Source organism: Canis lupus, chromosome 3 (genome assembly GCF_011100685.1).
Source record: "Canis lupus familiaris isolate Mischka breed German Shepherd chromosome 3, alternate assembly UU_Cfam_GSD_1.0, whole genome shotgun sequence".
In the NCBI taxonomy this organism is placed as follows: domain Eukaryota; kingdom Metazoa; phylum Chordata; class Mammalia; order Carnivora; family Canidae; genus Canis; species Canis lupus.
Window position 1 is genome coordinate 1012943 of NC_049224.1, and position 16831 is coordinate 1029773.

General features: G+C 50.3%; 1 protein-coding gene and 1 long non-coding RNA gene across 4 annotated transcripts in view; one reads left to right on the forward strand and one right to left on the reverse strand.

The window, feature by feature from the left end:
- Positions 1 to 8588, forward strand: part of NREP (neuronal regeneration related protein) — a 137524-nt gene extending 128936 nt beyond the window's left edge. For all 3 annotated transcript variants that reach the window (XR_005356499.1, XR_005356498.1, XM_038532144.1), the window contains 2 exons: positions 2677 to 2754; positions 6835 to 8588. Coding sequence is in view for 1 of the 3 variants with exons in the window: in XM_038532144.1 (XP_038388072.1) it covers positions 2677 to 2754; positions 6835 to 6960 (204 nt within the window). In the remaining 2 variants the exon portion in view is untranslated. The remainder of the gene's footprint in view (positions 1 to 2676; positions 2755 to 6834) is intronic.
- Positions 7306 to 16010, reverse strand: LOC119876123. The gene is made up of 3 exons (XR_005356497.1): positions 15920 to 16010; positions 11599 to 11656; positions 7306 to 8796 (listed from the first exon to the last, which is right to left on the reverse strand). It is a non-coding gene; the product is annotated as an uncharacterized LOC119876123 (long non-coding RNA).
- Positions 16011 to 16831: the final 821 nt, after the last annotated feature.

A 16831-nucleotide genomic window follows, 5' to 3' on the forward strand; every position in this document is an offset into this window, starting at 1 on the left:
GGGAATGCATGCAGGGACAAAGGCATTCTGAGCTACTTGAGAGCAAGGGTAATGGTTATCGTGGGTCTTTCTTTACTTTTACATCCTTTCGTGTAGAGTCCCCAAAACACCACAGGAATGAGAAAGAACAAAGCTGTAATGGAGGTAGTCTCTATTTACAACAATCTACCAACTTTTTCCAAATGCAAAAGAAGAAGTTGAAATATCCCCTTTAGATGCTATATCCGGGGATATGCGGAGTCCTTAGAGACCAGCCAAGCAAGTTTTAACAATGTAACCAAAACCCCTCTCTCCCTGCCATTTTTAGCTTAAAGTTCTGACTCTGAAGGAGACTGGAAGAATTTACCAAAAGGCCAAAGTCACATTTATTTTTCCCAAAGTCTGCAATGATTATCTTATGATCAAACACTAAAAACTGCCTAATTAGAAGTCCCCTTGGTCAATTTGTGGCTAAATTAATATATTTCAAAAGAACAAATTTGGGTTAGGGGAAGAAGTTTCTTTAGTTGTGGGTTTTGCTATCAGATACCCATGTTCCTGAGTTCTTTGGCAAAAAAATCATGGACTGGTTTTCTTATTAAAAAAAAAAAAAAAGGAAAAGTTCTTGGAAAAACAAATTGTAAGAATAGTAAATGTAATGATTTCTGAGGCTAGCTATTTTTCCCTGCAGATTGCACTTGGGTGGCTTTTATAAATGATGCTTTGAACCTGGAAGCTCAATACTAAAGCAGTGTCATTTTGTTAAAAGAGACTATCACAGAAAATTCAAGAACACAGATATAATGTTTGATGTTACTTCTCACTGTGTCCATGTGCCTACTGAGGTTTTACATATATTTTTATCATTTCTGCTTACAATAGAATTTTATTTCTAATATGTATAATATTTGAAGTTTGCACTTAAAGCATGCTTTTAGAGGTAATATAGAAATGTATATTAAGTGAACTTTATCTCTCTTTATATTAAGTGAATCTATAGTTGATCCCAATTGGGATCTCCTTAAATTATGTACAAAGTGGGGTTCTGGATGCTGTGGACTTGTTTTAAGCCTTAAAGAAGAGCTTGTATATTTTAGATGGCAGTTTTCTGGTTAAAGAGAATGTCAAGGGGACCTTGTTTGTCCCAAACAAGGCAGGTCGTGGAATTCTTCCAGAAGGATCTGGACAGAGGAGCGGGAGAGCTGAAGGAGGTTCTGGGGCAACCCCACAGCCCAGAAAGCGGACCCAGTCTGAAGTCAGACTTCAGCTCTTGCAGGATGAGCTCTTGCAGATATTTAAGATACAAACGTGTGTGGTGTCTGTGGACTGGCGTAATTCTGACAGAGGTGGTAGGCAGTTTGCATTCTAGGGTGATTTGAGGGCGTCAGGAGAGTGGGAAATTTAGAATCTGGAAGTCTGCTTTGAGTTCAAATCCTACCCGACAAGCGGGTGGCCTTTTTGAGTCTCTGTTTTCTTGTCTCAGAAATGGTAAGATCTATTTGCAGGTTTAATGTCAGGATGTATTAGGGTAACCTGGGATGTTCCATAATGTCACTGGAGTAAAGCAAAGCTAGTCCCTGTTAGATCATCCCGAAGGCTCAACACAGCCTCCCATGTTTCCTACCTGGAGTCCCCTGACTGGGTGGATGGACGGGGACACTGAAACCGCAGTTAGCTTGGTGACTAGGCCACTCTGTCTACCGCTTCCAAAAACAAAAACGATCTTAAGCCTGGTGGTTAATTAATGAGAAGTGATTCTTACTATCACTTATTGGATGTGATGCTTATTTAGAGCTTATTTAGTGAATCAGATCTGGAGGGAATCTTACCTAATTTCCTCCCCTCCTCTCAAGCAGGCCTGTATCAAATGTGAATTAACTCCGGCAGATGGTTGTTAGATTCTGTTTCTAAATTTCTTAAAGGAGATTTCACAGTTTTCCTCTCTAAATTCTTTTAGCAATTTAACAATTCTTTTGCCAAGTCCTTCCTTAGAGCTGACCTAAATCCATGTTGCCATTTAACTCCTAACCCCCTACTCCCAGCCTTTCCTGGAGATGGAGAACAGCTGGTCAGCAACCTTCTTATGCTAATAGCCCTTTGTACATTTAAAGAAGAGTTACTTAAAAAAAAAAAAAAGAAGAGTTACCCAATTCAACGCAGGTTCCCTGCCTTGTCCCACATGCCCCCACCCCCACATTCATCAGCTGGCACATGGGCCCGTCCCCCTGCCTCTCTGACACCCTGCTACTTCCAGGTACCAGGCAGAGTGTTGCCGGTGGCCACGTAGACCCTGCCTGTCACTGCCCCCCTTACGCTTTGTGCATACTGCTGAGCCTTCTGGCCAGTTCCTGGGATAACCCCTACCAGAATTTTAGGGGTACGTGGCACCTCCATCTCAGAAACAGAGTCATCATGCATTGCTTGGGGAGTTAGGTCCCCCCCAGTGCCTCAGTTTGCTCAGCCGGTCGCCTCAAGAGGCTGTCACCTAGTGTGCTGCAGATGACACTGATTGAACTCTTTGCTCTACTGGACCCAGTCTTAGAAGACACTGAGCCAGAACTTTCCTAACAGTCTGAAAGACGTGGCGGGCTTTTCCAGTGACATTGAGGAGGCCTGAGCTCATGAAGTTGACCCCGTTGTGGTTCCACAGTGGATGCTGTGTTTAATCTGAATGTGTATGCTTTTGTGTCTCTGTAGGTGTGTTACCCAGAGCTCTCTGTCTGGGTCAGTCAAGAACCATTTCCAAATACGGAAATGGAGGGAAGGCTTCCTAAGGTAAGATCCCTAGCTGCCATTTTGTTAAAAATGTTTTTCAATTTAGAGGCAACAACATAAAAAAAATCAGTTCTTTTTAATTTTAATATGCATTTAGTCTACAATAAGAATTTATTAACATGATACTGTTCCGACCTTGGAAATAAGATATGCTAAAATAGATACATATGTATGTATTCTGAAGTCCTGTGACTCTTACAGTTCACATTGTCTTCCTTTCTTGACAAATCCAAAGTGCAAAGCAGATTTTAAGAATCATGAAATCAATTTATCAAATGTACACTTTACGGGTTTTTAATTTGTTCCATTCTTGGGTAGTAAACTCAAGTATGATGATTAAACTACAAGATATCTTAAAAGTATAAGATGATGACACTTTTGTCTGGTAATAGTGCCCAGATATCTGATGCAATTACCCAAGAAACAAAACAGAAAGAACAGAAACAATTATTTTTCTTTCTTCTAATTTTTAGGCCTAAAAGTATTTCCTACAAACATGCTTTCCTTGTCCTGACATCTCAGGTGTGATAATTGTCTGCCTGAAGAAAATTTGTCAAATTTACATTTTAGATTTTAGCATCATTTTCAACAACATTTACCAGTTTTTTTTTTTTTTGGGGGGGGGTAGATATCTTTGGATTCTCCTGTTAAGGTAAATACTAATTTGACCTTAAGGAGGAGGATTGTACTTTTTACCGATGACCTGTTGATTTTGCAATTAAGAAAGAAAAATAAAGTGCCCTAAAATAAAAATAAAATTTCCATTCAGAAGTTTCATAAGTACAACTGCCACATGGTGAGGCTTTCCCAGCTCTTTCTGACATTTTAATGTCTGAGAGATTCTTACACTAAAGGGAGTTGGCCGTTCCCCATCCTTTACTGACAGGCACAACTCGAAGAGACAGTGTCCGTGGGCAGTTTGCACTAAGAGAAAACAATTCTAAATCACTTTTATCTTCTAGAGAATTTCTGAAGGTCCAATTGAAAACCAGAGTTAGGAACATAGGCCTGCAGAGCTACACTTGTACTGTCTTACAAGGGTGGGGTGGGAGGGAGCTCTATACTGGGCTTAAGACACGCATACCCCACCACCAGGCCACCACCACCCCACCACCCACCAACCTACCCCAATCCTTTACTATCCCACCACTACCCTACCAGCCATCACTGCCCACCCCTCCACCACCCCAGTCTTTACTGGGAATCTCAGGGCATAATTCATCTCAGCAGCTGAGGGTAAGACATGATAATGGAAGGCGTAAGGGTGAGTATAGTGTTTTCATTATTTCTGCCCTATCCAGAAATCCTCTCTTTGATACTGGTGACACCAGCCAGAGTGGCAAGAATAGGCAAGTTCTTGAGGGAGGTTAGCAGTCACTCCCTTTTTCTTAGAAGGCCAATCCAGGCCCTAGACCATGCCTCCAATGAAGCAGGGGGGACGGGGAGGGTGGTTGGCACAGTGGATCCTGAGATTCAGGTCTTCTACTAATTTCTTTCCTCGATCCATATGTGAATAATACTTTAAGCATAATGGGTCTGTCCTTCCCAGCAGTCTCCTAGTGGAAAAGCACAGCTTTGCATAATCAAAAAAGAGAGTCTTGACTTACTTGGTCCAAGGCACATTACTGAGTAACTGGGGGATTCGTACATGAACAGTCCTCAGGAGAGAGGTCATGCAGCCTGGGGTAGATCAGCTATGGGACCCTCCAGGAGCGCCGGCCTGTGGGGCACTGGATGCATATGTCCCTGCTGCCCCGCCTTCTAGATAGCTCAAGATCCCCAGTGCTCTAGGAGCCGTTATCTGCTGAAGATAGGGTTGTTTTTTTTTTTGTTTGTTTGTTTTTTTTCTGGAATACCTCTCCCCAAATTACCCAGAATCCCACCCAATCTTCATCTGGTTTTGTTGTGGATTTTTCCACAGAGCTAATGGGTTAGTAAGATGGAGACTTACACAGAGACTGACTATATATTCACTTCTGGGCAAAAGTGAAGTGAGCAGCTTTAAGGGCAGCCACGTCCAGGGTGCAGTTGGGTGGAATCACACTTAAGAAGTTTTGATTTTCCTTCCTGGCCTGTGGTAATCAGCAGCACTGAATCCTTCATTTGTCCAAAACCTAAGTTTTTCACGTTGTGACCTGGGCTGACTGGCCAAGGCGAGAAGAGGGACAGTTTAAAAGCACCAGGATTACAATGGATTTCTTTTATCAAATCCTGGGGTTGCATGCCAAAATGTCAAGATTAAAATTAGACTGAAAAAGACTGTTCAATATAATGCTTCTGAAACTCTATTAAATCCTTCATCGTGTGTGAGTGATGAGTTATATTTTAATTCAGTTTCCAGATTAGGTCCTGTTGCTATTTGCTTACACCAAAAGAAATTATAAATCCCAATCTAAGACTGGAGCATGAAAATATATACTGAATGGATTTTCTATACATCCTGAAGATGCTGTATGCTTTGAGAGTTTGAGATTTTTAAACATAAAACTTAGGCATATAAGATGTTTAACATAAAAAAAAATATGTACTGGAAATAAGACCTTTTGGGGATCCCTGGGTGGCGCAGCGGTTTGGCGCCTGCCTTTGGCCCGGGGCGCGATCCTGCAGACCCGGAATCAAATCCCACGTCGGGCTCCCTGCATGGAGCCTGCTTCTCCCTCTGCCTGTGTCTCTGCCTCTCTGTCTCTCTCTGTGACTATCATGAATAAATAAATAAAATATTTTAAAAAAAAAGACCTTTTAAAGTTGAGTTACCTGTTACATTTAGTTCATCCTGGGGCTGCTGAAAACATTTATTCAGGTTTCAGGTGGTTTTAAAGTTCCTAGCCACTGAATTCTTAGAAATTCAAATGTGATAATTTACAGATCTCAATGCAAGATTATTTTAATCCAAGTATTCATATCCAGTCAAAATAGCTTATTGTAAATGTCCTATTAGAACATGTGACCTGAGTAAAAAGGGGAGGAAAAAAAATCTTTTCAAATCATACTGGATAATGTTTCTGAGAAAACCCCAGCAATTAATGGCTTGGCTGACAGACTGTTGTCAATCGCTGTTTTCATACCTGATCGGGATACACAGGGATCTGTGGTCAAGTTAAGCCTGATCATCCCTGGAGCAAAAGGCTTCGTTGTCCTGTCCTCCTGCTAGTTGGTTATGATGGAGAGCTTCTCCGCATGGGTGCCTGACGGAGCAGGAGTGGCGCTGTGGCTGGATTACTGCAGACAGACACAAACACCACCTCCCCAGGGTGTGCGGCTAGACTTAGAATAGCTCCAGTCCGAACTCGGGGGATCTCACTACCTTCTAGCCTGGTGGGAGTCGCACTATCCTCCTCTTTCCTTTGATAGCCACTTGTGGTTCTGATTATCGGGCCCATGTGGCCTGGGCCAGGTGCTCAGAGAATAAACCATACAACAAGTTACCTTTGTACAAGCGGGACTCTGCTTTTATTTTTTTTTTAATTTTTTTAAAGATTTTATTTATTTATTCATAGAGACAGAGAGAGAGAGAGAGGCAGAGACACAGGAAGAGGGAGAAGCAGGCATCATACAGAGAGCCTGACATGGGACTCGATCTGGGGTCTCCAGGATTACACCCTGGGCTGCAGGCGGAGCTAAACCGCTGCGCCACCGGGGCTGCCCTAGGGACTCTGCTTTTAAATATTGTTCTTATATACTGGAAGGCAGGCAGTTACCCACCTCCACTGCATAAACACCTTAAAGAAAATGTGCTAACATGCTCACGAGCCCCTTACGCAGCCTCACATTGGGCCCTGTCCTCAGAAACCTGACTCTGGGGAATGCTGCCTCCCACATGGCTGGGCATGGCCGTTAGAGAAGCACTTGATCCTACTGAAGCCAAGGCAGCCAGTGTTTAATCACTTCATGCCCCCACAGACCTAATATTTACATTCAGGTGAACTGTGTTTAATATGTAAACTCTGTTTGCTAAACACGGGGAGTTCAAGGATAAAAGGCGGGAGGGAGAAGCAAAAAATTTCAGATGGTTTCAGAAGCATGACTAAGTGTCTTGTGTGTATGTGTGTGTGTGCGCACACGGGTCCACCTGCCTTGCAGGGAAGACTTCCGATCCCAAAGGAAGTGAACCGCAAGAAGGATGACCAGATGAAGGTGGCCTCCCTGACTCCACCTGGCAGCAGTGAACTCCACGCCGCAGGCACCGGTTACCTCCACTCTTTTTAATCGTCACACCTCCATTTGTATTACATATGGTGTATGGGTATTGATGAGGTCATGGTATCATATATGGGATTTTTTTCTGTGTAAATCATCAAGTATAAGAAGAAACTATGGGACTCTGAGCCTTGCTTTAGAGAATTTACAGTGGACAAATAGGTATCATCAAACCAGTTTTTACTCATTCTGACTCAAGTGAAACGCTCAGAATTTCACACTGTGAATCCACGTTTACAACCCTTCCAGGTGGGCCTTCAGGCCTGGTTCTCGACAACGATGTCTTCCACAACTCAAACTCCCTCTGCTCTCACACAACCGGTCCACTCCTGCCTTCTCACTCACACTGCTCCAGAATGCTTCTCGCAGAGGCTGAGAGTCCCCATTTTTTTTTTTTCATTTAGATGTAACAAGCCTAGTAGTTTATGTTCATCGATTGTCTGTATATCTCTATATTTTATCCATGTACTCTTTTGATGTATAGAAGTAGTTTGAAACTCATTGTTTCCTTGTGGTAAGTGACCGAGATGCTGCCACAGGACCTGAGACACTGATGAATGGTGCTATTTTGGACTTTCAACATGCTCCTTGGCGAGGTAGCTCTGATGGAGTTATATTTTATTTCCATGTTCTAAGAAGGTGTTGGTACTCTGTTTCCCTGAATGTTGTTCTCTAGACTGGATTGACTTGTTCTCCTTGTGTCTTCAGTGTGGCTTTCTTCTTCAGCGCTGTAGGTTGAGTGAATGCTACCAGAGAGAGTAAGAGACTCGCGTCTCATCGGCGGGCACTCACAGACGTGCAGTCCCTGTCGCGGGAGCAATCACAAAACTGTAATTTACTTACCAAATCTCTTCTTTTTGGTAGCCTCGCCTGCCTAGCTTAGAGAAAGAAAAGCAATAATTTGACAGGCGTTTTTAGGTGTCTCTTTTGGTTCTTTTTGTTTGAAAGGATATTCGGGGGGAAAAAGAGGGCCAACTTTTAAAATAAACGCCCTCTGGAAAAAAAAATCCAAAAAACTGGCATTTGAGTAGGAATCTGCAAATTCGCACCTTTCCTGAAAATCAAGTTGGAAAAAAATGTCTTTATAAAATTAAAAAAAAAAAAAGGCAGAGCACTTCTTTTCTGGCAGTTTTTGATAAGCAAGGTGTAGACTTTACATTTTTGTCCTTGCTCCCAATGAAATGGATCAACAAAAAAGAAAACCAGACAATACCATCTACTCATGGATTGTTGTTGTGTTAGCCAGTCTGAAAGCCCACCTTAATTTTTATATAATCGTCTTTGGCTCTTCCCGTCGGGGCAGGCTTGGTCCCACGCTGTGCCCTCCTGACTGTTAACCCCAAGATGCATGCACCGCCCTTCTTCCTACTCTTCTCGCTCCCCCCTTGACCTGAGTCTCTTGTGCATCTTCCCGCTCCCTCCTTGGTTAGAATAAGTCTATCAGCTGTGTAAATAGAGCAAGAAAACCGTATTCTGCATCTGTGGCATTTACGTAGAGTTGCGGTTGTATGCTGCTGACAACGCAGGCTTTTGTAAAAAAAACAATGTGATCTTGACTGATGCACTCACAACAAGTACCCAGTGTATTTCAGCTATTTTAGTAGTATTTGTTCAATAAACATGCAAGCTGTAAGGTACCCGGTGTGGCTTGTCATTGGAGAGGCCTGCTGTGCGAATGCGCTCACCCGTCCGTGTCAATTCGTGTGTTCGCAGAGCCCCCGGAGTAGATGGAGGGGCAGCTATGGAAACAGCATGTGCCCCACCCTTGCGCTTGTTCCCTTCTGCAGGCTTTACCAGCTTGGGGCCGAGGCACTGGCTTGTCCAGGTGGCCTTGCAGGGCTGCCTCTGAATACAAACGGGAGTCAGCCGAGACTCCGCTCAGGCCTACACCGTCTTCCCTTTTCAGGGCAGTCGCACACCCCTCCAAACCTGGTCTTCCTTGCTCCCTGCCACCAAGACCTACTCTGGGGCATTCTCTAGCCACAAGGCACCAGGCCTCACTTGCCCTTGTACACAGATAAAGAGGCTTACGCTTGTAGGAAGATAAAGATCTGAGACAAGACTTCAAGACATTAATTCATGTGGACCCAGCTACCTGGGATGTAGCACACGATGCCATGGCATCACCAGAACCTTCCGGAGGGCTCCTATGACCCTGGAGCCCAGGGGGTTCATCCTCTCCCTGTGTATGACACGTGAAACATCACCCGGCTCACCCCAAGCCGCTGAAGGGGCTGGCTGGGTCCTCTAGTTCGATTTCATGTGAGCAGAGGCTAAGGCACTGGCCTTGGAGATAAGAGCAGAAGGTGGAACTGCTCCAAAGTGGCCACTCAGCTTCTGGACAGTGGGGGTCAGATGCTCGCTCTGGGAAACCTTGAGTCTTGGCCCTTATGTGTCCAGAGGGCCGTGTCTACTGGGCCATTGCTTCTGACATTAAGGCACATCTCAGATTTTGGCTAAGTTTCCTGTTTTCCCTCAACTTTTATCAAGAGAAAGGAGCCCTAAAGCAGAACTAAGTACCCCTGCCTGCCACAGATTCAGAATTTGTTCAAGCTGAAAGAAAATTCATAAAATGGAGCCACCACTATCTTTTTTGGTGATCCCATCCAGAGGTCAGTATGTCCCAATGTGAGACAAGTCCTCCCTAAACTGAGTCGCCTTTCACCTTGTAAATAAATGCCATTTTCCCACCTCGAAGCCTCCTGTCACCTGTGTATTTTCACAGCAGGAAGGGGATCTATCCTGTCCTGCCACAGCAGCCGAGCGGGGACGAGGCCGGGCCACACAGGTGGCCCAGCCCTGGTGGCTTCATGCCCACCTGTGTTGGCCAGCTGTTATCACCCAGCATGTCACAGCCACAGCACACATCCTGAACCCATGACCTTCTCTCAGCTCCCAGATTCTGCTCTACTCTGGAGTCTGGCTGGTGCCTCTGGCTCCAGCTTGTGCGAGCTTGCTGTCAAGGAGTCAGTGAGCTAGACTCATCCGAAGGCTTGACCAGGGCCAGAGAATCCGCTTTTGGCAGGAGAAGGCCGTTCCTCCACTTGGGGGCCTGTCCAAAGGGCTACTCGAGGGTCCTCGTGACCTCTGGCTTCCCCCGCAGCCAGTCAGTGGAGAGCTAGGACTGAGGCCGCAGCGCCTGTGACCTCTCCTCAGAGGCCCCCGCCTCCGTCAGCTCCGTTCCTTAGGAGCAAGTCACTATAGCCCACAGGCCACACTCATGGAGGGGACCTGGCGCCCCTCCCCAGGGGAGAAGGGTGCAGAACTCCCGGCCCCACTTTCAGCCAGCACGCCATGGGAAGTCAGGGCCTCGGGGACTGTAAGCCAGGGCTGGACCAGAGCGACGCCCCTGGCTGCACAGGCATCAGCCTGTGGGCTTCCAGAACCCGGGGCCAGCTCTCTGTGGGGAAGGCTGCATGGAGGGCACTGGGGCCTGTAACCCCGGGGCCGCCCCCCCAGAGGGAAATGCAGAGGATGCATCAGGAACCATAGGAGCAGGAGCGCCAGGATAGGGCCCTAAAGCCCCATGGGGCTCAGGGGCTTGGGTTTGCCGAGGACCGTTCCCTCAGGCCCCACCGCCCTCGAAGGAAGTGGCACGTCTCACACCTGCAGACACAGCCAGCAAGCTAGGTGCGACTCAGGCCACTGAGGCAGGGGCAGCAGGGGCAGCAGGGGCGGGCAGGTCCACATGGGGACACCACTGCCGGAAGCTGCACTCTCCTCTGGAGGCAAGAGTAACAGGTGTGCCCCCCGGGCAAGAGGCCGCTCGCCACCTCCGGGCACACGCACGGCCTGTGCGCTTGTCAGGCGACCAAGTGTCTAATAAAAACCTTGACTTGGTGGCCAACGTGTACAACTGGGAAGGCTTCAGGGAACAGGCAGGGAAAACTGGGACATGTGGCCATGGGGGGCCAGAGCACGGTGGGCTCCCAGTCCCTGTCCCCACCGGCTGGTGCTGCAGCACTTGCCCCCGGTTCCGCCATCACCAGCAAAGGGCTGGGGCACCAGCAGGCCCGTGACAGCAGCCTGGGACCAGGTTTCATCACTGCTCCCCACAAGGGGCTGCTGCAGGCCATGAGCACCCCAGGCATCTTGCACACCTGGAGTGACCCTCCCTCAGTGACAGGCCCCTGGGGTAAAAAATCCTGTCCTGGGGTGGCCCAGGCTATAGAGGGGCCTGAGGAATCATGATTTTTAATCGAGGGACGTGTGCCTCGCGGCATGTGAAGCCTTTCAAGGGTACACGCTCATGGACAGTTTCACAGAGCTCATTTTCAGATCCCCTACCCATCATCCTACTCTTTCCCAAACGGATCTCCTGAGAACGAGTCTGAATTCACACACATGGGAACAAAGCTGAGTCTCATCTATTCCAAATCTCAACAGGACACGCTGCCCTCACGACGACCCCAGACTCCCAGGTGTGGCAAACACAGGGGAAATGTCCTTTAATGGAACCTTTATGGCCCTTTCAGGGTCCCTTTAACCAGAAAGCCACAGGACTTTGGGCTTTCCCTTCTTAAACACACGTTGAAAGTGACATGTTGGAAGACACAGAAATAAGGTATTTAGACTCATACGTGGCTTTTCAGAATTCAGATATGGTAAAGCAGAGTGGCAGAAATAATGACAATTTAAATTAAATACCTTTTCCTCTTCCATCTCCTTCCACTCCTCAAAGAACACGTGGCTCTCACGGGACAGCCTGTGAGAATGAAGCACAGAGAAAAATCAGAGACCACGAATACCAAAAATGGCCTCCTCGCATAAATGCCTTCCACACGGCTCCGAACTCCTCTCTAGAAAGTATCTTACCTGGGAAGAGATGCAACCCAGAGTGGCTGCAGCAGCACAGGGCTGCCGAGCTGACTAGATGCACCGAGAGCGCCTTGGGGGAACACGAAACTTTCACAGGACAAGATGATAAAACCCAAGGATACACTTTGCTGTGCATTTTCAGGTTTGCTGCATGTTAGTTAATACAGTTGTCAAACCCCGTTGTATGAAACCAGAGCATGAAATACTTATTTCAGTTATAGTCAATTCTCCTCACATTCTCTTATTAAACATATACTATCTTTTTCATAATAACAAAAAAATTGTATGCTGCCACCCTCATTAGCAGCCGAGGACCTTTCCATTTTTTTTTTTTTTTGTATTTCTGATTTTTGTACGCTAGTTCTTATTCTCCACAGCCAGTTACAATCTTATTTTATATGGAAGAGAATCTATTGATTATCTTGTTTTTACAACTTAACCATGGAATTAATCATGTTACACCTATATCATTTTAATTTTTTTATCCTTTCAGTGGTTGGTTTCACAAGGTATGCTTTTAATCTTCATTGATTTTTATAATCTTCAAAATAGCTAACCGAACTGAAAAATAAAGTTTTTTTCTGACAGAAGGTGCATCTGATTTGGCTACTTGGTTTGGCAGCAAAGACTGGCTCTGTCAACGAGGCTTGTGATAGACATTTTCTGTAAATGAGCTGGATCTGCAAGCTCCGAAGTAACAGTAAGGTATTTAAAGCAAAAATAAGGTCAAAGCATTTTATCAAAAGGCACAGTTTTGGCAGAACTATAATGAAATTAATAACGTATCTGTTTCTCTAATCATTTCTGAAAACACAGAATTTTAAAAGGTGAGCATGTGAAAGTGTTACAGCACAAAAACAGTGATTTAATAAATCTCAGCAGAGCTCTTTTGGTGTACGTCCCATAAATGGACAAAGTGAATTATGCTAATGATGAGAACAAAGCTCTCCACAAGTCACGTGCTTTCCAAGTCACTGCTTCTAAGAAAAATGTAGAAGAACCTAACCAAGTTGTCAGGTGACAGAAAATTAAAAATATTTTTTGACAACAGCTCATTATATGAACTTTGGCATATAACCTAGAAATTCACATAATTGAATTACATTGCTATAATAAAACTTTCAATCCTGTAGCTTACACCTATAAAAACCAAACAGAAATAGAATTGAAGCGGAGCCGTCTCATTCTAGCCACACATAATGTTCCTCTACAAATACAGGGACTGACAAAAAGTCCATCTCATTAACAGATGCATTTATAAAGTAATTTCACTTTTTGTATTTAATAATTAGTATAATGTACTTGTGGTTTTAATTGTGTGTATTAGCAATAATGATTATTAAAATAGTTAATTTTAATTTAGATACATTTTTATTAAAAATAAATGTGGGGATCCCTGGGTGGTGCAGCGGTTTGGCGCCTGCCTTTGGCCCAGGGCGCGATCCTGGAGACCCAGGATCGAATCCCACGTCGGGCTCCCTGCATGGAGCCTGCTTCTCCCTCTGCCTGTGTCTCTGCCTCTCTCTCTCTCTCTCTGTGACTATCATAAATAAAAATTTTTAAAAAAATGTTTAAAAAAAATAAATGTGATAAGGTGATTAGTGAGGTCTTTTAAATATAAATTATATCAAGGTAAAATTTGTGGGGGAATGAAATGAAACTTTGATTTGAAGGAGAAAAACAAAAAAAGTTCATTGTGTTTAAACACAGACTGACCTAGAGGGCTCCTGGGTGGCTCAGTGGGTTCGGCACCCGACTTCGTCTCGGGTCATGTTCTCAGCGCCCTGGGATCGAGCCCCAAGGCAGGCCTCCTGCCCTCTCCCCTGCTTGTCTCCCTCCACCCCCACCTCTTCCCTCCCCGCCTCGTGCTTGCTCTCTCTCTAAATAAAATCTTAAAAAAAAAAAAGGAATAATGGATTATGAACCACCAGTGTTCAGATTTGATTGTACACGTTCACAAAAGAAATTCAACTTTCATTTTGAAATGTTAACACATTTACACTATGCTCCAAATTGGATCCTTTGCAAGTATTCAAACTTACGACAAACACCTTCAGGACCTTAAAAACCGCGCGAGGACGGTCCCTCTTTACAGCTCCTTCAGAGGGCGTGAGGACCAAGGTGTTCGGGAGCCTCTGCGCCAGGTGGCGGCCCAGGGCGGGGCACTCCTGTGGGCCCGGCGACAGGGTGAGCTGAGCGGCCGCCCCGCGCGGTCTCCTGAGGCGCCAGCTGCTCCCACAGGCCACGCGGCTGAGCCCGGACACAGCCAGTGCCCTTCGCCCGCCAGGGCCGACAGCTCGCCACTCCGCACCCTCTCCTCCGGGGCTCCCGGCAGGTCGGCCCCGCCCAAGGCCATGGGGCGGCAGGCCTCCCTCTCCCCTCCCCACGTCCCGTCCCGTCTCCCCACACGGTACGGCCTCCCCCTCCTCTCCCCCCCGTCTCCCCCCATGGTACGGCCTCCCCCTCCTCTCCCCCCCCCATCTCCTCCACACGGTACGGCCTCCCCCTCCTCTCCCACCCCCCATCTCCTCCACACGGTACGGCCTCCCCCTCCTCCCCCACCCCCCATCTCCTCCACACGGTACGGCCTCCCCCTCCTCCCCCACCCCCCATCTCCTCCACACGGTACGGCCTCCCCCTCCTCCCCCACCCCCCATCTCCTCCACACGGTACGGCCTCCCCCTCCTCCCCCACCCCCCATCTCCTCCACACGGTACGGCCTCCCCCTCCTCTCCCACCCCCCATCTCCTCCACACGGTACGGCCTCCCCCTCCTCCCCCACCCCCCATCTCCTCCACACGGTACGGCCTCCCCCTCCTCCCCCACCCCCCATCTCCTCCACACGGTACGGCCTCCCCCTCCTCCCCCATCCCCCATCTCCTCCACACGGTACGGCCTCCCCCTCCTCCCCCACCCCCCATCTCCTCCACACGGTACGGCCTCCCCCTCCTCCCCCACCCCCCATCTCCTCCACACGGTACGGCCTCCCCTCCTCCCCCACCCCCCATCTCCTCCACACGGTACGGCCTCCCCCTCCTCCCCCACCCCCCATCTCCTCCACACGGTACGGCCTCCCCCTCCTCTCCCATCCCCCATCTCCTCCACACGGTACGGCCTCCCCCTCCTCCCCCACCCCCCATCTCCTCCACACGGTACGGCCTCCCCCTCCTCCCCCACCCCCCATCTCCTCCACACGGTACGGCCTCCCCCTCCTCCCCCACCCCCCATCTCCTCCACACGGTACGGCCTCCCCCTCCTCCCCCACCCCCCATCTCCTCCACACGGTAACGGCCTCCCCCCTCCTCCCCCCACCCCCCATCTCCTCCACACGGTACGGCCTCCCCCTCCTCCCCCACCCCCCATCTCCTCCACACGGTACGGCCTCCCCCTCCTCCCCCACCCCCCATCTCCTCCACACGGTACGGCCTCCCCCTCCTCCCCCACCCCCCATCTCCTCCACACGGTACGGCCTCCCCCTCCTCCCCCACCCCCCATCTCCTCCACACGGTACGGCCTCCCCCTCCTCCCCCACCCCCCATCTCCTCCACACGGTACGGCCTCCCCCTCCTCCCCCACCCCCCATCTCCTCCACACGGTACGGCCTCCCCCTCCTCTCCCACCCCCCATCTCCTCCACACGGTACGGCCTCCCCCTCCTCCCCCACCCCCCATCTCCTCCACACGGTACGGCCTCCCCCTCCTCCCCCACCCCCCATCTCCTCCACACGGTACGGCCTCCCCCTCCTCCCCCACCCCCCATCTCCTCCACACGGTACGGCCTCCCCCTCCTCCCCCACCCCCCATCTCCTCCACACGGTACGGCCTCCCCCTCCTCTCCCATCCCCCATCTCCTCCACACGGTACGGCCTCCCCCTCCTCCCCCACCCCCCATCTCCTCCACACGGTACGGCCTCCCCCTCCTCTCCCCCCCCCCCGTCCCCCCCCATGGTACGGCCTCCCCCTCCTCTCCCCCCCCCCCCGTCTCCCCACACGGTACGGCCTCCCCCTCCTCCCCCACCCCCCATCTCCTCCACACGGTACGGCCTCCCCCTCCTCTCCCCCCCATGGTACGGCCTCCCCCTCCCTCCCTATCCCTCCCTCCCCCCTCCCGTCTCCCCCACGCAGCACACAGCAGGTCCTCCCCGCCTCACCGAGGGCTACGCGAGAGCGTCAGGGAAGAGGACGAGCGGGTGCGTGGGTCCACCAGCAGGCACCCCCCACCCGCCCCGGGCCGGGCACCGCCCTGACCTCCACCCCGTCGGGCCGGGCTCCGGGAGCCGCTCAGGCGGCGGGCCCCCTGCCCCGCCCCCCCCCACGTCACCTCTGGCCAGTGGCCCTGGGACCCTCCGACCGGAAGTGCGTGGCGCCCACGTGGCCCGGGCGCGACCGGAAGGACGGAGGGACGGCAAGGCCTCCGCGGGGGGCGCGGCGGGGCCGGTGAGGCGGCAGGGCTGCGGGGCCCTGGGGCCCGGCCGAGCGCCGCCGGGGGCCCGTCGGTCAGCAGCGAGGCGGCGCGGCGTCGGGTGGGCCAACGGGGCCCGCGGGGCGAGCGCGGACACGGACGGCGTCGGCCTCAGCCGCCACCCAGCAGCCTGCGGCCCCGAGGCGCAGGCGCAGCCCCAAGGCACAGGCGCAGGAAGGCGGCCCCAGGGCGCAGACGCGGGCGCAGGGGGCCGCGGCGGGGCGGCGGGGGGGCGGGGGGGCGGGGGGGCTACCCCAGGGCGCAGGCGCGGGCTCGGGACAGCAGCCCCTGGGAGCAGCGCGGGGCACGCGGGGCCGCACAGGGCCGCGGCCGCAGGACCCCTCGGCCCTCAGTGTCCGGGAGAGCACGCGCAGAGGTGGGAAGCGTCCCGCGAGCTGTGGCCGCGGACGGAGAGAACGACCCTGACCGCGAACCGTACGGGCTCTGCTGCGGGGCGGAGGAGCCTGCTCTGGGCGTGCGAGGCTGCGACGGCCACACAGCCGTTGGCGTCCACGGGACAGCTTACGGAACGCTCGGAGTTTTAGGCCTTAAAAGGATGAGCTTCATAGGTTACCGGATCTCCGCGTTTACAAGATTCGAC